The sequence below is a fragment of the Simochromis diagramma genome, unplaced genomic scaffold (genome assembly GCF_900408965.1).
Source record: "Simochromis diagramma unplaced genomic scaffold, fSimDia1.1 OVJJ01000293.1, whole genome shotgun sequence".
Classification (NCBI taxonomy): domain Eukaryota; kingdom Metazoa; phylum Chordata; class Actinopteri; order Cichliformes; family Cichlidae; genus Simochromis; species Simochromis diagramma.
The window spans coordinates 25,071,705-25,094,113 of record NW_024386801.1 but is presented as its reverse complement, the minus strand read 5'-3'; the positions used below and the strand labels follow the sequence as shown (position 1 = coordinate 25,094,113).

General features: G+C 42.3%; 2 protein-coding genes across 3 annotated transcripts; one reads left to right on the top strand and one right to left on the bottom strand.

Moving 5' to 3' along the window:
* Nucleotides 1-817: 817 nt before the first annotated feature.
* Nucleotides 818-4,921, bottom strand: LOC120730390 (stanniocalcin-like). Its single transcript, XM_040026784.1, has 5 exons — nt 4,361-4,921; nt 3,693-3,835; nt 3,512-3,619; nt 2,638-2,741; nt 818-1,518 (listed from the first exon to the last, which is right to left on the bottom strand). Exons 1-5 carry the CDS (start codon nt 4,473-4,475, stop codon nt 1,221-1,223), a joined length of 768 nt encoding a protein of 255 aa, XP_039882718.1. The 5' UTR covers nt 4,476-4,921; the 3' UTR covers nt 818-1,220.
* Nucleotides 4,922-9,357: 4,436 nt separating this feature from the next.
* LOC120730386 (excitatory amino acid transporter 1-like) lies at nt 9,358-21,622 on the top strand. Of its 2 annotated transcripts, none has more exons than XM_040026777.1 (11): nt 9,358-9,461; nt 9,657-9,773; nt 11,643-11,782; nt 11,858-11,995; nt 12,885-13,089; nt 13,171-13,213; nt 15,341-15,621; nt 15,727-15,960; nt 17,322-17,516; nt 17,588-17,722; nt 20,846-21,056. In XM_040026777.1, exons 3-11 carry the CDS (start codon nt 11,644-11,646, stop codon nt 21,054-21,056), a joined length of 1,581 nt encoding a protein of 526 aa, XP_039882711.1. In that variant the 5' UTR covers nt 9,358-9,461; nt 9,657-9,773; nt 11,643. The 2 variants fall into 2 exon arrangements, with proteins under 2 accessions (XP_039882711.1, XP_039882710.1); XM_040026776.1 differs by having other exon boundaries at nt 9,360-9,461; nt 11,640-11,782; nt 20,846-21,622.
* Nucleotides 21,623-22,409: the final 787 nt, after the last annotated feature.

The following is a 22,409-nucleotide window of genomic DNA, read 5'->3' as shown; positions in this document are numbered from 1 at the left end:
CTGTGCCCTCATTGGTAGTTGCTTGAATTGTTCGCCCTGAAGTTGAGTTCTTGGGACCCGCCCACTTTGCTTTGGCAGAGTTGTTGTTTTTTTTAATCTCGTATGTGCTTGAATTTGCTGAACGTCACTGACTGTCTGTGATTGCTGGTCTCCACATTTCTGTGAGTCATTTCCTATTTGGGAGCAGCTTCACAGTTTTCTCTGAGCCGTTGTCATTTGATCAGAAAACCCTGATCCCGCGTCCGCTCCCTCCTAATACCAGAGATGTCTTTGGGAGTGTGAAGAAGCACTAAATAAAAGTAAAAATACCACCGCATTTGACCTTATGTTACATATTTTACTGTATTTTATCTGAATGTGAGCTGTGGACTTTCCTCCTGCTCTCTGGGCTTGCTCCACTTTCCTATTGGCTGCCCTGCAGCCAATCAGATCCCTCCAGGGCCTTTCTAAGCTGTTTGAAGGTGAATTGCAGGGTCTTACATGAGAATGATCGTATAAACAGTAAATACAGGACCGGTATCACCAATGATTTCAACTTGAATGAATCTGTATAGCTTTAAATGTGAATACTGAATAAACATAAACACTTTTTAATGGCACTGCATGACATGCTTCTGTTGTTTTAAACATTCTGTATAAATAAAAATGGCCGGCTGTTGCGTGTCACGCTTTGTTGCTTTGTGATTTTGAACGGCATCATCTTAGATCAATAACGATTCCTCCTGAACTGTCGGGCAGCTGAGGTTCAGGTTTGCAGCTCTGCTTTGTTCTAGTTTATTCAATGGCCTCTGTTTTAAGTTGAGGTTCTATTTTTTTGTTGCCCTTCCTGAACTCATTCCAGTGTCAATAAAAGGTTTCAAACTGACCCAGAACGATTCATGTTTCTCCACGCTCAGCACTGTCACTCTACCGAAGCCCCGCCCACCCAGAGGAAGTCGGATTCATACAAGAACATGACAGGAGCCGAAAGCCATCACATCACATTGTTTATTTCTAACACAGAACCAGAGTCAGCACAGATGAGCAACACGGAGTAAATGAGCTCCACGGCCAGCGTGAGAGCATCTCCTCACCTCCGCGGCCTCTTGTCCTCCTGCATAAATTAACTTAATAAAAATAAATATGCATTATAATAATAAGTTGCTTTTATAGTCAGTCGGTGGCTGGACTGATGTATGTGTAGTCAGGGCTGGCTGTGTGTTTATATCAAGCTGCGTCAACTACTCGTGGGCTTTAACTCCGTCTTCTTCCTCCTGGCTGTCTACGGACCTCCTGGCGAACAGGTGAGTGGGGTCTCGGCCTCTGAAGCCCGGCTGGATGTTGAACACGGGCATGTTCCTCCAGCTTGAGGGGTTATTGTAGGCGGCTGAGCCGGAGTCTGCGGTGCAGGGTTTGTTCTGGATGAGCTGGAGGAAGATTTCCATGTCGGGGCCCAACCGGGACACGATCCCGGCCCTCACCGCCGCCACCGTCTGCTCGTCGCAGGCCTGCAGCGTCTGGAGCAGGGTGCTGTAGTACCTGCAGGCCAAACAGACACATGTTCATCTCAGACCTTGGCCTTCTGCTTGACAGTTTCAGATTTGCATCAAAATTTTACAGTACAAAATTTAAACATTTATAATAAGTGCTGTAAAAGTTTAGTTTCATACATCAAAAAAAGTTTTTAACGGCTGAAGATTTCTTAAAAATTGTCCGTCGACCCATTTCAGGCCTGTTTTTTCTGCACATTGAGACTGAGGCCATGTTTGAACATGAATATCTCAAAATCTATCAAAGATGAAAGCCTGAAATCGTTACCTAAATAATACTAAAACACAACACAGAATACGTCTGAACATTAGATTCTTAGTTTTAAAAAAAAAAATCTAATTCAATAACACAATTGAACAAATATCACAAACTGTAAGAAGAAAAAGAAAGTTCTGGAATTTCCAGATGAAACTCAAATTATAACTGAGAAATAACTTTAATGTAAAACTAATTTTTTGTTAGTGAGTAATACAGTTCACAAGCACCAGGAGTCGCCCTTCAGCAGGCTTCCGGAAGGTGTCCAATCAGAAGAAAAAGGGCTTTTTTAAGGGTTCTTAAAGAGACAGCAGCTAATATAATGATTCCTCTTAAACTTGTTCTTAAGATATTTTTACGTTCTTACAACAATATTTTTAATTGCCACCACTATACAAACATCACGTGAAGGTTTTACTCCAGACTCCACTTAACAGTGTCCACAGTAAACTATATAGTAAAAATGTACAGTATGAAAAAACAGTGGTCAGCAGCAAATATGTACCATGCAACAGCACGTGAGAGCACAGATGGGACTCTCGAATACCATGTCTGTCAAACCACACACTGAAATTTACTGTATGAGCCCAAAGTTCTTTAAGAACCCCTCCCTAAATGTCCCCCTTTTCTAACTGGCCATCCTCCAGAAACTAGCTGAGGGGCAGTAGCATGTACTTTTGAGGTGTAGCTGCAACTTTACTTTAAGGCCAATTTTATAATTATAGATTTATAAAACATGCTAAGAAGCTAAATTAGGTACCATGTATGTTATCGTGCTATTGCTTTAGCATCTCCACTCTAAAGCAGGTGCGAGCATTGCCTCACCATTTTGTATGTGTACTGGGTGCTCACCTGTTGGGAAAATGAGTAGGCACCTGCACCACCTCTCCAATGGCGTCAGGGTTAGTCCTAGCCACAGTGCAGATGTCCAGGCTGGTGTAGCACTCTTCTTGAACCTTCGATGAGATGGACAAACACTGACTTAGGATCAAATTCAAATTCAAATTTTATTTGTCACGTACACAGTCATACACAGTACGATATGTAGTGAAATGCTTGGACAACTGCTCGTGACCTAAAGAAAACAAAAAAGGAAAAGGCTATGAATAAGATAGGAAATAAATATGAAAAATTAAAAAGGGTAAATTTAACTAGGAAGGAATAAAATATAAATTAAGGTTAAAAATGAAATAACTGTACAACACAAATTAGAATGAAGGGTAAATTTAACTGGGAGAATAAGATAAAATATATAAATTAAAGTTGAAAATAAAATAACTGTACAACAAAATACACAATATAGAACTATATAAGAATGTATGAAGAAATATAAATAAATATATACACAATAACAGCAGCTGTACAAGTATTAACTGGAAATGAAGAATATAATAGAAGCACTTTCTCCTCTCCTGTAACCTGCTAACCTGCAGAGGTAACAGGATGCTACCACACTAAAAGGATGGGGTTAAAGCTAACAGTGATACAGGTGTTTTCATATGTAAACTGATGGAGACACTGAACAGGTTAGCCTGGTTCTGCTGGAGTTGTCTCCAGTTAAAGGAGAGTTTGTCTTCCCCACCTTCACCAGCTGCTGCTGTGAGACATTCCTTGGGATTTTTAATATCTATATAATACGGAGCTTTAACTTCATGAGCAAAAGCTAAATAAAAAAGAACTGAAGTGATTTTTATAAGGCAGCACAGAAGTTTGTGAACTGGCAAACCTCAGCGATCATCCTCTGGAAGATGTTGCAGCGGCGGATGGACTGGAAGACTTTGCCCGAAATTCCCTGAGACATGCAGTGCAGACTCTTCTTGACGAACGTCTTACCCTGTGGAGAGAACATTGAGGTCAGACGACAGGTGGAGGACAGGTGGAGGACAGGTGGACAGTAAGTCACTAACCTCGGTGTTGAAGCTTGCGGCGGTGTGCAGGAACAGCTCGCAGAGCTCGTGCATCCCGTCGGTGTCGCAGGTGGAGTTTTCCAGACAGGAGAAGAACCCACAGCCGACGGTCACGGCGCCGCTCAAACATCTGGCCACATCAGCTGCAAACACACAAACATGCTTCACACTGGACTCACAGAGCTTTCCAGATGATTGACCCATCAAGCAGTCGCATATGGGACAGATGTGACTTGAATATGATGCAAACAAATGGAAGGAAAATATGATTTGAATAGAAAAAAGTGACGCATAAATTGTGTTTTTACAAATAGGGAGGACAGGAAGTTTTCTAAAGTTATCAGTACTCCATACTGGAACTGAGATGATCACCCCCACCCCTTCAAAAACCAATACATGAGTCCATTAATGGTCGCTGCTCAAACTTCAGCTTTCTTTTAAAAGACAGTTTTTATGCTAATAATACTTCAACGACAGACAGAAGTGAGAGGATGAAGAGTGATGAAGAACACCTGCTGCTGTGTTTAGAAGATTTAAAGCCAATAACCGATCAAATATCAGCTTATTGATCCGGTAATAATCAGATACAGACTCCAAACATTAATGCGTTCACTGCAGTACTTGTACTTGTAGCAGACTACTGTGAGTGCAGTAACACAAGTACTCACTCGGGCTGTTGGCGGAGAAACGGGCCCGGCGGGGAGCCGCCTCCTCCGGCAGAGGCTCGAAGGCGGAGGAGGAGCAGAGGAGGAGGAGGAGGAGCAGAGCGGAGCCGCGGAGCATGGTGCCTCACACTGAGGATAAAGATGAAGCAGCAGGAGGAGAAGGTGCTGTGTGTCTGCTGTCTCCAGCTGAGTCTCCTGCATTTATACACAGTCAGCGGGGCTCGGACCAATCAGAGCGGAAGGTTTCGGTTGGGGGGGGCTGTTAATGGTTTATTGAGGAGTAATGAACTTGCGGAGTTAATTGGTTATTTCCACACGCAGAGGAGGAATTTCCGAGCAGCAGTGAACTCAGCGCATAAAGTTTGGACTTCAGATTTGATTTAACGTGACAGAAACTCTCCTGAGCTCAAGTGTCACCTCAGCACACCTGAACATGAATATGGTGTCAGGTACAGCAGAGCTTTAACATGGTAACATGGGGTCAACTGATCGGAACGAACAGCTGTTCACATTGTGGAAGGTTAAATGAGCCGAACCCTCCACCAGCACTGCTGCATTCATACTTTTAATTCAATGCTGCAAAAATATTAAATAAATATTATTTCAATATTGGAGACTCAGACGGACTCCTGGCAGGTCAGCGACAGCCTGTGCCTGTGCCTGTGCCAGGACTACCACAGGCCCTGTGGTAGTCCTGAACCCTGAATCTAAACACCGAAGATCAACATCCGGAGGTTCACCTGTGTTTACATGTCAACACGTTCTCACGTGTGCAGCATCAGAATAAAAGCATCAGGATAAACGAGCCTAATGTCTCCTATCAACTCGGGATAAGGTCACATTCACGAGGTCAGCCTCGCTCACTCTAACACTAACGGTGGAATTAAAGCGGAAGGTTTCGCTATGCTGCTGCTGTGACGTGACTGTGATGTGTTATCTTTACCGTGGGAAGTGGATGTGTTTAATTCCAGTCACGTTTCCCAGATTTCCTGTGAGAGAAAACAAACAAGCACGCACTTACACACCGACACACACAAACTAGGATCGAGAACTGGAGTAAAGTAAAAGTACTTAGTACTTGCTCACAGGTCTGTCCAGGTACATTTCGCAGATTTTTGAATGGAGTCTGGTGGTCCCGTCCTGGTCGTCCTGATGCTGAAGCTTAGCCTACTTTCTGTTTTCTCCTTCAGTTTAAAACAACATGAAAACATTCATGAGCACTTTATTTAAAAAAAGACATCATTCACCTGACACTTATTAACCTTTATGTTATTTAAACAGATTTTTACTGGTAACTTATTATTAATGATGACAGAGGTTTTATTAGACACAGCTAAGCGTTTTGCATTTTGGCATAATTTGTGAAACTTGAAATTGCTTTAGTACTGAATGGTAAAAATTAGGCTTTCTTGAGGGGTGGGGGTGGGGGGGTGTTGACGTGTAGTGTCGTTTTGATCTACTTTTGCTGCTGGTTCAGTGAATTTTGATTGAAGAGCGATGGAATCTGGACTTTGGGAATCTGTGAGATGTCCAGTTTCCGTACCGGATCGGCATGTCCTGTACATGGGATCCGTGCTTTGTGTGTGTGTGTGTGTGTGTGTGTGTGTGTGTGTGTGTGTGTGTGTGTGTGTGTGTGTGTGTGTGTGATTGCTGTAAAGTAAAAAAAAAGTAAAATTTTACTTATACAGCACCTTTCAAGATAAAAACCACAAAGTGCTTCACAGAAGCTAAAACATAAAAATCAAAATCAACCAAAAGCAAGTTTAAAAAGATGAGTTTTTAGCTGTTTTTTAAAAGCGACCACTGAGTCCACAGATCTCAGGCTCAAAGGGAGAGAGTTTCAAAGTCTGGGGGCCACAGTTACAAAAGCTCTGTCGCCTTTTGTTTTCAGCCTCATGTGTTGGACAACCAGCAAGCCCTGATCACATGACCTCGGGGACCTGCTGGGAATGTATGGATGTAAAGGTTCACTGATATATGTTGGTTTTTGTCCATGCAGAGCCCTGAAAGTCAAGGTCAAAACCTTAAAGTGGATTCTGAATTTAATAGGGAGCCACTGCAGCTGGATCAGCAGGGGTGTGACATGGAAGTACTTGGAGGACTTGGTCAGAAGCTTTGCAGCAGCGTTCTGAACAACTTGCAGATGCTCCAAAGAGGCTTTACATAAACAAGTAAACAAAGAATTACAATAATCCAGACGAGATGAAACAAATACATGAATGACAATTTCTAATTCTGAGCGTGATACAATGGACTCAGCTTAGCAATGTTTCTCAAGTGATAAAAACAGGAGCGAACCAGAGATTTAGTCAGAGCTGAGTCAAGAGTTACACCAAGGTTCCTGGCAGGAGGTTTGGCAAATGTAGCAAGTGGGCCCAAGTTTGTGTATCTTTATGGTGATCTGTTGATGATCTAATCAGATTTCAATAAGTAATGTGCTGTTGATGAGGAAATTATATTTAATCAGGTTTTGTGTATAAAATCAATCATGTTATTGTTTTCACCAGCAGCCAGTCGCCGTCCCTCGTGAACCTGGTTCTGCTGGAGGTTTCTTCTTGCTTGAAAGGAGTTTTTCCTTCCCGCTGTCGCCAAGCTCTTGCTCTTGGTTTCTCTGTGTTATTATAGGTCCTTACCTGACAGCACATGTCTCAAACTGAAGGCTGCAGGCCAAATGTGGCCCACCACATTGAGAGCTTCTGCATGATTGTCTTAAAATAAGTTTACTGTTTTCTGCTTAAAAGCGTATCAATGCATTTTAATTGTTTGAATCCCAATGCCCCCGGTACCAGGGCGAGAGGGAGAACATCTGGTTTAACGTGATGTATTGCCAGATCTGTTATTTAAATATAGGTATGTGTGCCATCCACAGAAATGTCAGAATCTCATCTAAAAACTCATGAAACCATTTTAACTTGGTTGATAATTGATGCATCATAATGAGAGTCAGATGTGTTTCACTCAGTAATCAATAATTAAACTTTTATTAAAGACGAGAAAAGCACAAGGGAAAAAAAACCTATACACAGCAATCATGAAACATGTCTTTAAAGTGAGAACCAGTGAAAACAAAGACCTTCATTTCATTATTTGATTATCCATAAAAGCAGAAACCGCGAACAGGTGATCAGAGGTCTCTGCTCCTCGTCTTGTTCGTCTGAAGTGCTCGGCTTCTCTTTTTTGGATCTAGTTAAACTCGCTCTTTGTCTCATCATCAGCGTTTTGTGGGTGGTGTGGAAAAATCGACGTGTCTTATCAGCTCCCACGTTTAGATGGAGGCACGCTCGACCAGAGGAACCGGTGAACCTGCACGGCTCTGCTGACTTCATCAGCACGGAGGTCAAAGGTGCTGATAACCATCTGCACCTGTCATGCTTCATCAACTCCCCCCACGGAAAACCTGCTGCCATAAAAACGGCAGCACTTGAGAGCAGCCCCTCACCTGAGCGTGGCCCTGAACACCAAGAGATTTATATTTTATATGGGAGCTTTGGAGAGTTTGGGGAAGTTATGGAGACTTCCGCATCAGCAGTGTGATTTCTTTTTCCAGAAAAACTGAAATAAGTTTTTCTGGAAAGTTTTTAAATAGGTACAAAAATGCCCATAGATGTGAAACGGGTGCAAGGTTTATATTTCATTTGTCAGGAGGTTCAACAAAAACTCGGGTGCGTGAATTTTCAGGCTTTGCTCACTCTTTTCTCACTCTGTTCCCAGGAAACACAGAGCAAGGTCAGAGGTCAGAGTGAACTGTCTGCTGTCTGAAGCTTTGTTCTTGTGTTGTACACAGTCTGATGTTCTCATTCAGGGCAGGGATGAAGAGGAGGAGGAGTAAAAGATTCTTATGAAGCCGCTCTACCTGAGCCTCACTCACTCACACCAGCAGCTGCTCTGTGTGTAAGCGCTTCCTGTCTGATGCAGTGTGAGCGATGCAGGTGAACCCGGGGTCAGGATCATGTTCAGGGACGAAGCTCCTGCTGAATACAGAACTCCTCATCTTCATCACAGTATATGATATGAAGCATGAAGCTCGATATCAAGGAAACATCCTGCAGCCTCATCTGTCCTCTGCACAGGTCCGAGCACCATCAAAGGGTAAACGTGTCCACCCCCCTGCTCTAACATCATCATCCTCAGGTGTTTAACTCACTTCCTGCTGAAAACATTTATCTAACAAGAAACACAGCACAACGTTTTATTACTGCACACATTTAAAAAGCACAAGAAGAAGTGACATGAGCTGAAAAACACCAAGTCTAAGGGCAGGGTGGCATACTGGGCAGCCAATCACAGCAATGAAGGGAGGCGGGGTTAACTGTCAGTATGGTGTGTGTGTGTGTCAAACCTCAAAAAAGATATTTAGTGTGAGTTCCATGGCCAGAGTAGAGGTCAAAGGTCACACATTGTGGGATCCATACGACTCCAGTTTCATTACAACTGGATGAAGAGTTTCTGACAGCGATCTAAAAATGAAACCAATTTTCACAAGATGTTACCGTTTCTGGCTTTAATGAAGAAGTTTCGGTCTGAGAAACAAGAGCAGCATAAAGTAAACCCAGCCTGCAGTCTGAAGCTTCGCCTCCAGCTTCACTAACAACATCATCGTGTCAGAGATCAGAGCCGGTTCTCTGAGATGATCAGCTGATGCTGTTGTTTCTGTCGGTCAGATCCCGCTTTGAGCTCATCCTCAGCCTGTTTTTAGGTATCGAAGGGCAGTATTAAAAATAGTAGCGAGTGTAGTAAAGCTGTCACAGGCCGATGTTCCTGCTTCATTCACTGCTGCCACAGTGACCGGGGAACAGTGTTTGTAGGAGGCTAGGCGACCTGATTTCAGGGGTATTCTTCACTAATTATACTCATCCCCCCGCGGGAACATGTTTCCATACAGTCAGGTCGCTCTTCATCTCAGCTTCACTTTGTTCAGCTAATTGTGGTGCGTCGTTTACTCCGAGGAGTAACCTCAAACTATACCACGTCCCGAGGGAGGTGCGGCTTATTGTTTGATTGGCATCCTTTCACATAAATATGTGGATGCTAACCGAGCATCAAAGTCACACTTCAAGCTGAAGAAGGAGAGGAGTGCAGAAGAGGTGAGGAAGAGCGTTTAGAGGTGAGGAAGAGCTGGAACTTTCAAAGGCAGATAATGTGTCAGTGAAACAATCCTGTGATGTTTCTCAGAAACTTTTTCATCCACCTGGGCTTTACCTGAAAGTGTGTCACAGGGCTAACAGTGTTATTATGGGAGGATCATTATCTCACCCGCCCCCCTCCTCTGGATGCCCCCTCCTGTCTTTTCTGGTTGCAGTCGAGCTCTGGTTCCCACACCGAGGAGCTTCATCGCTCAGACTCTCTGTCCCTCTGCTGCTTTCTCTCCCTGCCGGGTCAACCTCAGCGTCTGAAGGGCCAACGCCACACCCAACAGGTAGGTGAAGAGCAGCATCTATCTCTGATTTGGATTAAAACGCCTGAATCTAAGCCATCATAGATGGTAACCCTACCTTAACCTTTCCTCATGCGATGGTAAACTTTTTCAATTTCATCTGGAATAATTAATTTGTTTGCTCTCTAATTGCCAAAAATGTAATTAAAAACGAGATGCATTATTATCTCCCGGGGTTAGGGTTGGGGATGGTCATTACTGACGATAACTTAGACCTCAGAGAGGAAAGAGATAATGAAATACAGAATGGTAATAGAAATACTTCAGAGGGCTAAGTCACCCTAACTTTGGAGCAAAAAAGTACTTGGGTCTAGGAAAAATATGTCTTTTATGTCTGATAGAGTTATTATGTTTTCTGTCATCTGATTTTGAAGCCTTGGGAGAACAGTTAGGGATTCAGATTATCATCAGTAATGAATATTGCCTTGATTACTCTGCGGACATGGCAGCTGGAGTCTCAGTGCCGCTTATCTGATGTTTGATGTCCATTGCCTGGGATGAATTGTACTGTAAATTGTCCAAAGATGAGTTTGTGGTCCCAAAGTGGGAAGTCCCCACAGACCCTCACACTCACGATCAGATGACAACATTTACGTCACTCGTACCCAAGCAAGATCACAGACGTATAATTGAGGCTTTTGATGTGACGGGGTTCCCCTCTCAGCACCTATCAGGTCATAGGTGTCCCGTCTCAGGTTGGGGCAGTTTGTGTTTCAGCCACATGCTGTGGCACAGGCACAGTTTCAGAAATTAGATCATGTTACCTTTCAGATGAAATCTCACACATTAATTGGGACCTTGCATTTTTTATGTTAAAAGATATTTAGTTGTTTCGAAGTAGGGAAATAATTCTATACAATGGGCTGGATATTAAACAAACCCAAGTACCCAACTCCTCTGGCGTAAAACGACCAACACAGTGGAGAATCCAACGAACGGCACAGAAGAAAACATGGCTAAAACAGCTCAAAGATGACATCGGAGATCGCAGAATAAATCTCGACGAGACCAGGACAATCGCCAACAATCGCAATGCATGGAAACGAGTTGTGAAGGAAATTCGACAACCACTGGCACCCACAGCAGCGTATGGGCTGAGGAGTTGATCCAGGCCTAGTGAAAATATAAGAAGGTGGATCCTTGACGGAAGCCTCAGTGTTTTTTTGTTTTTTTTATTTATTTTATTTATTTTTATTTTTATTTAAGTATTTATTGTCATTGTCAGAGAACAATGAAATTGCGTCTGGGGCTTCCGTACAACCCGTAAATAAAATAATGAAGAAAATAATAAATACCCCTTAAGACCCAAGTGTAAATATTTAACCCAGTGTGACTCCAGTGCAATAAGACAATCCTTAGCAACAACATGAGAACATGACAAGTAATGTTCATAAGAAATTCAGACAAAGACCTGAGAAACATGACAAAGTACAACAATGCAACCCGTTCAATATTATTGTACTGTGAGATATGATGTCAGATATGATAGTTATCTATTTAAGAAAGAGGGGGGGGGGGGGGCAGGAGGGGGAAAGAGAATAAAGATATGATGCACCAATGCAGACCAGTTCAGTGCTATTAAGAAGTTGGATATGGTTATTGTCCGTGAGAGGGGGGCAGAGAGTTCAGGAGCCTCACAGCCTGTGGATACAGGCTGTTGGCCAGTCTGGATGTTCTGGCCTGTATAGACCTGTACCTTCTCCCTGAGGGCAGCAGGTGGAAAAGGTGGCGCGCAGGGTGATGTTGGTCCACCTGAGTAATGAGCCAGTGCTTCAGTACTGGTGAGTTCTGAAACCATCTAGGTTCACGAACCTAGTGACATCATGCTTCCATTTTTCATATTTTCAGCAGGATGCAGCGCATCAGGGAAAGCATTCACATTCGCACCATGAAGGCCAAGAGAAAAGTGGAGGAGATCTCTAAAGAGGACATCCAGGCCTTCCTGAAGAAGAACTCCTTTGTGCTCTTCACAGTTGGAGCAGTTATTGTAGGTATGTACACCTGCTGCAAAACAGAGACATCTCTTCAGTTTTGTAGTTGTTAATAGGAACGTGCTCTGACTGCAGGAATCGTTCTCGGATTCGCGCTGCGCCCCTACAAAATGACCTATCGAGAAGTGAAGTACTTCTCCTTCCCTGGAGAGCTGCTGATGAGGATGCTGCAGATGTTGGTCCTGCCTTTGCTGATCTCCAGTCTAATAACAGGTACAGTGCACAGCTCAGTGGTCATCCTCCAAGTTTGGAAAAGAAATGGTGACCAACCAGTCAGAAAAGTGGTTTGTAACTGTGATGGCGACAACTGTTGTAAAGTGTCATCAGCTACGTTCACCTTTAACCTCAGTATGATTTGTTATTAAGCTGTTTCCTTAAAACCTCTTAACATCATCAGCAAACCGTCAGGACTTTGGCTGTTACCTCTAAATTAGGCCTAAACTCTTTGTTGGTTTTACTAAGCTCCCTCGGGGTTAGGTGGGGTTTGGGTTATGTTAAAATCCTTTTCCTAGCATTTTCACCTCAAGAAATCTTTGAGGATTGTGAAAATCTCTTTAAATTACAGGTAAGCACTGATGGATGGTGTGCATTACTGTGTGACTTCACAACATAATGACTGTACATGCAGGGCTGTAATAACCTGACAGACACAAAATGTAGTAATTTTCACACCACGAAAAGATCAGCAGTGTCCCAGCTGAGCTGATGGAGGTGGTTCAGAGGGAGGTCGTCCCTACAAACTAATACTCACTGAGAGTCAGCCTTCAGCCCGGTCTGGTGATGAAGAGGTTCCCACTGATTCACTAACAAAAGAGGCAAAATTGAACTTTTTTTTCTGCTGTAACCAAGCATCGACCTCCAGGGTTGAAATATGTAGCTGAATTCTAAGTCAGTCATTACCATTAACCATTAATACTAAAATAAGTCATCCCTCTCCTCTCTCACTGAATACCTGTTTTTCTCTGACAGGATTTGTTTTTTAAACCATCAAATGTTCATCCATTAAACTCATATGTTGTTAGACGATTAATTCATAACATTCCTACTATGATCCGGAAAAACTGTGTTAATGATCAAACATATCCCGCCCTCTTTCCATCAGGAATGGCAGCTTTGGACAGCAAAGCCTCAGGAAAGATGGGCATGAGAGCCGTGATTTACTACATGACCACAACCATTATCGCAGTGTTCATCGGTATCATCATCGTGCTCATCATCCACCCGGGAAAAGGCTCTAAAGATGAGTTTGGGAAGCAGCAGACCATCGAGCAAGTCAGTCCTGCCGATGCCTTCCTGGACCTGATCAGGTAGCTACAACAGTGATGCAGTCACAGTTTTAACTGAAGTTAGTCCACGCTGTCTCAGAATGACCTGTTTTCTCATTTCAGAAATATGTTCCCACCAAACTTGGTCCAAGCCTGCACGCAACAGGTGAGCTTTATCTTTTATACCTGGTAAACTAGCTCCTGCAGCTTTTATCACTGGAACAGAAATGTTGGCATGTTAATCTCTCCACCTGGATCATAGATCGTTTATTCCAACTACATGTTGGTGTGTACAGAGTGCTTGGAAATTTCAGGTGAACAAAGCTCAGTCTTTAAGCACTGATGAAACTTGACATGTTACTAGTCTTTTTAACCTGATGTCACCCTGAAGCTCTCACTGGGTCTGAAATTTTCCTTCCTGCCAACTCCAGCTCACTGAACGATTACAGCTCCAAGAATCTTTCAGCATGAACCCGAAATGAACCCACGGCTCGCTCCTTTTCACCTCTCACCTCTTCTTCACCCTCTCATTCACATAGAGATGCTGAGGTGCAGAAGTTTACCTCTCACTGGTTTCCAGGAGACAACAGAACAGCTCCAAACATGTCAAACTCAGAGCTTCATCTGACAAAATCAGCAGACACAGAAGTGAGACGATGGCTGTGCTGTGATTTCAGCTCCATTCAGATGAATGTCTCACTTTACACAGCCTCCCTGACCGTGCCATCAGGCTGAGCTGGTATGCACTGCAGTCAGATCCAGCCTGAACATTAAAGTGACGTACACTTTTAAGTGAAGGCACTAAAGATGACTTTACCAGCAGTCCAAAAAACACTTAGCTTTGTTTAAAAAGTTTCATTTAAATAATTGACATTTACATTCATGAGAAAAGTTAAAGAACTCTTCTTGCTCTTCTTCACCACTCTCACACTGGCTAATGGCGCCATACGACAAAAGTGGCGTCATATCCACTGATGAAGCTGCTGGTTTACTGTTGTTTCTGCAGGTCGTGCACCCCTCGATTTTTGTAACCTGGCATGTTTTGCTGCTGCTGAAGCAGCGGGGTTGAAGACACGCGTGTACAATCATGTTTTAATGATCCATCAGTGAGAGACTCCGAGATTCATTGATTTTACAGAGAGAGACAACTTCTGGTTGCAAAAAGTTTCTAAATAAAAGTTGTGCAGATGTTGACGGTGGAGAGGTTTTTGTATAAGAGCTGGTCTTGATTATCAGTAGATCAGAACCAAACCACGCTCACTCGGAAGAAGAACCTGATGAGAAATTAATGCTTAACAGGGACACTCAAACTGGAGTCCATTTTTAATCCTGATATGAGATAAAGAAGCAGTTAGGGGCAGATTTTTCCCTCTAAAAACTAAAACTCTCTAAACACGGGTGCGCATTAACCAAACTCAAACCCCAGAGGGTTTACTTGTGATGGTGAAGAAGGACTTTGAATAGAAATTATAAGTCTTACTGATTTTTTTTTCTCTTCTGGTAATACTTCCTGAATAACGTTATCTACTGGTCTCCTGGAAAAAACGGTCATGATTTGATGGCTAAGTCTGAGCTGTAGACAGGCTGACGTTGATGCTGTTTAGACAGAGAATAGCAATCAGTTCAAATGGTTTCTCAAGAAATATTGATCAAATCTTCGCAAAGAAGAAATAAAATGCATCTTTTTTGGTTACTAAATGATGGTGGACGAGACAACGTCAGAGTAATATTACTGCGCCTATTTTTAAAACAATATAAACACTTTTAAGCCATTTACATCTAAACTCTCTGATTTGTTGCGTGCTGAACTTTTACAGCTAATCTTGATACCCCATGATGTCAGCAGGTCTGTCCCTGTACAACTCCTCCATCTAATGCAAAGTACACACTGCAATAGTTACACCCTTTTGCACATGCTCTACAGTCATATATATATCAGCTCTCTAATATTCTTGAAATTTAAATTGAACTATTTGTATCTATATTACAGCTATTACTTATATTTGTAAACTTTTTAATATATTGTATTATTTCATTAGTTTAGTCTGTTACTGTTATTGTCTTGGAGCTACTGTAACCCACATAATTTCCTTAGGGATTATTAAAGTATTCTCATTCTGATTCTGAAGCAAGCCGTGAAGGGTGAGGTCAGGAGTTTGAGTTTGTCCTGATGAATTTTTCTCAATCCATGATGAATCCTTGGGGAACGAAATAAAAACTCCATAAGCGAAGTTTGAGAAGGTCATCTGTTCCGCTCGTCTAACCTTATTCCTTTAATTCTCCCATTCTCCAGTTCAAAACCAAATATGGAAAACGAACAGTTCATGTGACGGTGACTGTGAATGACACCCTCTTTAACTCAACCAACGGCACCCAGGAGACCATGGAGATCACAAGAGAGGAAGTTATCCCGGTGCCAGGTCAAGTGAACGGGGTCAATGCTCTCGGGCTGGTGGTCTTCTCCATGTGCTTTGGTCTAATCATTGGCAACATGAAAGAGCAGGGCCAGCTCCTGCGGGATTTTTTTGACAGCCTGAACGAAGCCATCATGCGCCTGGTCGCCATCATTATGTGGTAAAACATCTGAGATTTCACTGGGAAATGTTTTGAATAAAAAGCAGTTCCCTGTCCACCATGAAAGTTATCTGCAGTAACGCACCACTCTTCACTTCTTCTCAGGTATGCTCCCATTGGCATCTTGTTCCTGATTGCAGGAAAGATTGTGGAGATGGACGATCTGACCCAGATGGGTGGCCAGCTGGGCATGTATACCATCACGGTCATCATCGGCTTGATGATCCATGCTGTTCTTATTCTGCCCACTCTTTATTTTGTCATTACTCGCCAGAACCCCTTCATCTTCATCGCAGGGCTCCTGCAAGCTTTGGTAACGGCTCTGGGGACCTCCTCCAGGTGAGCAACTTCTACCAAACTTCAACAAATGGAAGTTTTGGTGTTTTCTATTGACAGAAACACCAAAACACACCAATTTTCTTTTTGTTCATTAAATATACTTTTGCCAGAGAAGATGAGCCAAGTTACTCAAAAGACAGAAATATTTGACCTTAACTGGTGCATTCTAGTTGCAGTCATTGTTGTAAACAGCTGTAGTTGTAGCTGTAGATGTAATGGTTGATGTAAGTTGCGTTGGTTGGTTTCGTTGTCTAATGAGTGAGCCAAATGTGGCTGAAACTTAAAAAACTACAACTAAGATGGTCCAGTTTATATGGACTTCAGGTACATGTAAACTGGATCGTTTGGGTGAAACTCATCTTAAATAATTTGTGTCAATCAAACATTAATTCATATCTGAGGGCCCTCAAAGATCCAAATAAATGTCTTCCATCTCACCATTTAGTTTTCAGGCTTTAACTTTGTCAAGGTTTGTTCATGTTTGAGGTTACTTACAAAAAAAAGTATACTATACTCATAAATATACACTGATTAGTCCGTAATTAGATTTTCTGACAAAGTGATCTGTTCTCATAAACTTAAGATTCATCTGTTACGTAGGAGCGGGCACCGGTTTGTGGAAGCTGTGGAAGGACATCTCCCGTTTTTGTGGATGTGGTTATTAGATATATGATCCTTCCATCTCCAGACAGCTGAAAATGAGCCAGCTAAACAAAAACAGCTGCTTCTAACATCATGCTAGCTAATGTTAGGATCAGATGTACTAAAAATGACACTTTCCTTCTAATGTGCTCAGCGTGCAATAAGTTTAAATCTACTGCAAAATCTGTTTCACTAACAGCAGCTAAAAGCAGTTAACAGAAGCTAACAGCAGCTGACAGTAGCATATCCAAAGCAACTTATCTCAGTATGGCCGTCATTGTTCAGAGGTGGTTTAGTTGAATAGTTGGTTAACTGGTTGTAGGTGGTTGGTTGCCGTTTTCAGTTTAGTTGACATGTTGCTGTAGGGTGTGTTGTTGCTGTTCAGTTGCAGTGGTTTGGGTAATGTCAGCAGTTGTTTTGCTGCTGTAGTTGCAGTAAATGGTTTAGTTCCAGGAGCAGTACGTAGTTGCAGCTGTTGTCGTAGATATATGAGCTGATTATTGTTCTGTGAAAACCTCTTTCTAAAACACGATCTTGTTCTTCTTGTTGACATGTTCCGTTATTTTTACCACATTTATTGTTTCAACTAGAGATGTCTGTAAATGAGGCGTAATAAATGAACCCGCTCTCGGTGCTGAGCACTATAATAGTGTGTCTGAAACACTTTTCTCTGTTTCTGTGGATGCTTTAAAACCCTCCTCCTCTCTGCTATCTTGCAGCTCGGCCACGCTGCCAGTCACCTTTAAATGTCTGGAAGAAAACAACAGAATCGATAAGAGGATCACTCGCTTTGTGCTGCCCGTGGGCGCCACCATCAACATGGACGGAACCGCACTGTATGAAGCATTGGCAGCCATCTTCATTGCTCAGGTCAACAACATGGAGATGAACTTTGGACAGATTATCACCATCAGGTAACTAAAGTCCTAACAGGCGTCTTCATACTCAAACTCTGTGGATTTATGTCTCTTTCTCCTTCTAAAAGTATCACAGCAACTGCAGCCAGCATTGGTGCTGCCGGCATCCCTCAGGCAGGTCTGGTTACCATGGTGATTGTGCTGACCTCCGTCGGACTTCCCACTGATGACATCACTCTCATCATTGCAGTTGATTGGTTCCTGTAAGTACCTTCTTGTTGGTAATCACTGTTGGTAGACCAGCTCACTCATCATGTAAATGTAGGCAACAAGACCTTCACAAGTGCTGATCTTCATCAGCACTTTGTTGTGTTTGTCTTCATCGCCGGTGGCTTCACTGTTTTAGTGCTTAAAGGACCTCCGCTGTGCTGGTTAGACTCCGATTTATCCCACAGATTCCAGTTTGAACAGAGAGTCTTGGTGTTTCACGGGGCTCTGTACTCGGACCATTACACATGCTTCGCCAAGACCAGGGCCTTTAAACACAAGGCCACTGGATGGCTTTGGAAAATGTGAAGGAAAGCATAGATTTTGGACTTTTAACAGTATTTTCATATGTTTTACAAGTTTCACAGCCTTTCCTACTGATATGGCCATTCATACTACACCAAAGTATCTAAGTAAGAGATAAACATTATCAGAAAACATCTTGTTTTTCACCATCTACGATAAAAATTTCAAATTTATATTCAAATCAATTGTATTCATATCATGCAAAATCACAGCAGTTGCCTCAAGGTGTTTATGATGGTAATAAAGACAGAAAGAAAGAAACTACGAAAAACGTTGTATTTGATCACTACAGCTCACTCTGGGCAATGAGCTAGCAGAACCTTCTCTGTTGTTTTACCCATTTAGTTCTTACATTTTAAGCTGCAAAGGACATTGTGGCATATTTCTTTCATTTTCTACGGCCACTTTTATTTATCATGCAGAAAAGCAGAAAAACTGAGACATCCTGTTAAACTTACACTTCTTTTTCTTATACTAAAATATTTCAGGCATTAAACGCGCAGGTAAACCTCCTCACACTGACAGAAAGGCGAGTTTCACTGGTGTGATCCATTTAAAATCAAAGTGATCCATCAAGTAATGTGAGTTAGACATCCTTACAGTAGACGACATTAGAAAACATTGCATACACATACATTCAATAAAGCTACTGTTTAACAAACTGTTTAATGAACAAGATCAGCTTTGTGGGATTTGAGTACCTGGATGATTGGATCCACAGGGAGGTTAGTGTTGATGTTACCTTAACAATAACATTATTTCACCACTCTGTAATCAGTAGCTTTCCAGAACCTTCGCTTTTGAAAACACTCTTTTTCAGTGCTAATGTGAAAGGAGTCTTATCAAGTATAAACGCTGTTGTGTAAAGTACCCGTACATGAATTATCTCTCATTTAAAGGTCAAATACAGCTCCATGTCTACAACCACCTAGTGACACATTTTTCCCGCTCCCATGAGTCTCGCTCCACATCTTCCCTTTTGTATTAAATATTTTTGCAGTGAGTTTTAACATAGAAACATAATTAGGTTTCCCAAATTAATCGTTTCAATTAGAATACCCTTCCCTGAAATTACTCAGCTAACTGGGGTAATAAGAAAAAACTCTGCTCTAACTAGGATGCTTCAGGAGGACTTTCCACCTGGAACAGAAGGAAGTGAAGAGCCTGATATGCCAACTCTGCTCAGTTATCCTGGTTTATGTCACAAAGTCCGAATATCTATCGCCCATCCATTCATCTGTCCATCCAACCATCTATTCAATTCAATTTAATTCAACTTTTACAGCACCAAATCACAACAGTTGCCTCAAGGCACTTTATATTGCATTATTAGTAGTAGTATAATATTTTACAATAATACAAAGAAAACAGAGAAAACTCCAACAATCATATGACCCCCTATGAGCAAGCACTTTGGTGACACTGGGAAGGAAAAGTTTTAACTTCCAGCAGAACCAGGCTCAGGGAGGGGCAGCAATCTGCCACCACCGTTTGGGGTGAGGGGAGGAAGACAGGACAAGGACATGCTGTGGAAGAGAGCCAGAGAGTAAAAACAAGTATGATTAAATGCAGAAAGGTCTATTAACATTTGATGCGTAAAGAAGAAACACTCAGTGCATCATGGGAATCCCCCAGCAGCCTGGTGAAAGTTTGAAGCCTAATCTTGAAAGTAGAGATAGTGTCTGTCTCCTGAATCCAAACTAGAAGCTGGTTCCACAGAAGAGGGGCCTGAAAACTGAAGGCTCTCCCTCCCATTCTACTTTTAAATACTCTAGGAACAACAAGAAAGCCTGCAGTGCGAGAGTGAAGTGCTCTAATAGGGTGATACGGTACTACAAGGTCGTTAAGATAAGATGGGGCCTAATTATTTAAGACCTTGTATGTGAGGAGTAGGATTTTAAATTCCAGATTTTACAGGGAGCTAATTAAGTGAAGCCAATATAGGAGAAATCTGCTCTCTCTTTCTAGTCCCTGTCAGGACTCTTGCTGCAGCATTTTGGATTAACTGAAGGCTTTTCAGGGAAGAGCGAATAACGAATTACAGTAGTCCAGCCTAGAAGTAATAAATGCGATAAATGCATTAAGTACTTTTTCAGCATCACTCTGAGACAGGATATTCCTAATTTTAGAGATGTTGCACAAATGGAAGAAAACAGTTTTACATATTTGTTTAATACGTGTATTGAAGGACATGTCCTGGTCAAAAATGACTCCAAGGTTCCTCACAGTGTTACTGGAGGCCAAGGTAATGCCATCCAGAGTAAGAATCTGGTTAGATACCATATTTCTAAGATTTGTTCAGCTGCTATGTTCAGCTTTTTGGTCTGTGGTTGCTGTTTTTATACCCTAACCAGAAAACCAGCTGGCTCTCAGACCAACTGGTGTTCTCCGTGTTTTGCTGTTTGCAGCTTCAGACACTCATACGTCTGTGTAATGAGAGCGTATGGAAGCCTGTAGGAAGCAGAAAGTTCAGAGAGGTGTGCAGGACGTTTGAAAGTAGGCCAATCCTTTCACGTGCTCCGCTCTGAAAGCTCATTCACAGACTGTAGACCTGTGATAAAGATTAAATCCACAAAGTTCCAGAAAGCTTTCCGAACAGGAACAACCTCTGCAGCATCCATTTCCACAGAATAAAAACTGTTTATTCTGCTTTCAGCAGGCTTCCAGAACACAATTATTGTTTTATAAATCAGGAGATTAATGAAGGTGTTTCTGTGGATCTTTTAAAGATTTCTTCCTTTGAATGGACAGTCTGAAAGCACGCGTGCTCGCCCTTTGTGTGTCTTTGCCCTCTGACCTCTGGTTTCTTATAGGGATCGTCTGCGCACTACCACCAATGTCCTGGGCGACTCGATTGGCGCTGGCATTGTCGAGTTCCTGTCCCGACACGAGCTCCGCAGCAAAGATGTGGAGATGGGAAACTCAGTGCTGGAGGAGAAGGAGAGAAAGAAACCTTACAAACTCATCTCCCAGGACAGCGACTTCGAGAATGACAAACGCGGCCACAGCGAATCCAACATGTAGCTCTGAGGTCGGCAGGCGCGCATGTAGGGTTCCCGACTCCCAGAGCGGGGACCGGATCTACTGTCATGACTTCACATCGTGGCTTTGTTAACATTCCTTTACTGGTCCATCCCAGAGGCCAAAACCACATCATCCATCAGTGTGTCACATAGTTAACTAGTGTCCGACTTGTGTTTGCTGCTCTAATTACAGGCTGGGCGTCGGCCATATAAAAGGACCCCCAATAAAAGGAAGTGGGGACAAAGCTCATCTGTTAAACTGAAAAATATAATCACACTCTGTGGTTTCAGTCACAGACTGTATAAAAAGATAGAAACAGTCATCACTAGTTTGACTCTAGACCTTCATTAATCTCACGATTTATTAAACACGACTCGGTAATAAACCATTCACTGAGGTCAAAGGTGAAGGGAGGAGGAGGGGCATATCAACATATACATCTGTGAAACAAGAGTTGCTCCCTGTTGGTTGTTACCAAGAATGAAGTTCCAATCTTTTACATATAGTCGGTGATTTTGACCTAATTTAAAATCCTAAAAGAGTTTCTTTATCTTCCTGACTTTAGCATACTGATATTGTGATTATTATTATTATTTTATAGCTTAGTGATACCGCCTCATGCACACACCTAAACCTTTGCACTCTGTGTGTGAGTCAGCAAGACTCACTGAGGTTTTTATAAAGTGCTAATGTACGTTAGACATGAAACATAAACGTGTTAACGTTAATGATTTCATCATAAAGCTGTAAACTGGTGTTTTGTTTATTCTGACTTCAGTGAAATAAACAGAGCAAATCACTTCCTGTCTGTGTCCTTTCATCTGAAATATGGAACATGAAATAATAAAATCTGTGTGGTATGAAATACAAAGGCTGCTTTGTTTGCATGCGTGTCAAATGAAGTGTGTCATGCACATTGAGGGTTTTGGAACAATTTGCAAACCGGAGACACAAACTGACGATCATGAGGAAGCTCGTAACTAATCAGGACGAGCAGCCGGCAGCTATAACAACTATAAAAACATCCCACAAACCTTCATCTGTGGCATATTTTTGGCTTTCTGCTAAATGCTTCTTAACTGCTGCTGGGTGTGTTGTAAAGTGTTGTGTGGCCCTCGTTACACCGACTCTCATTATCATTAGAATAAAGCACTGTATGAATAAATATTTAAAAAATTTGGCCTAAGGAAGTATATAAACCCTCTCCTCGTTCCTGCTGCTCTCTGACTCTGATTGGTCACTTTCAAAATAAACTTCCTGTTTCCCCCTGCTGGCCATCAGAGAGGATGCAGGATCTGATTAAACTCCTGGATTAAAGCTCCGTCCATACTTCAGAAGATAAGTCTGCAGTCC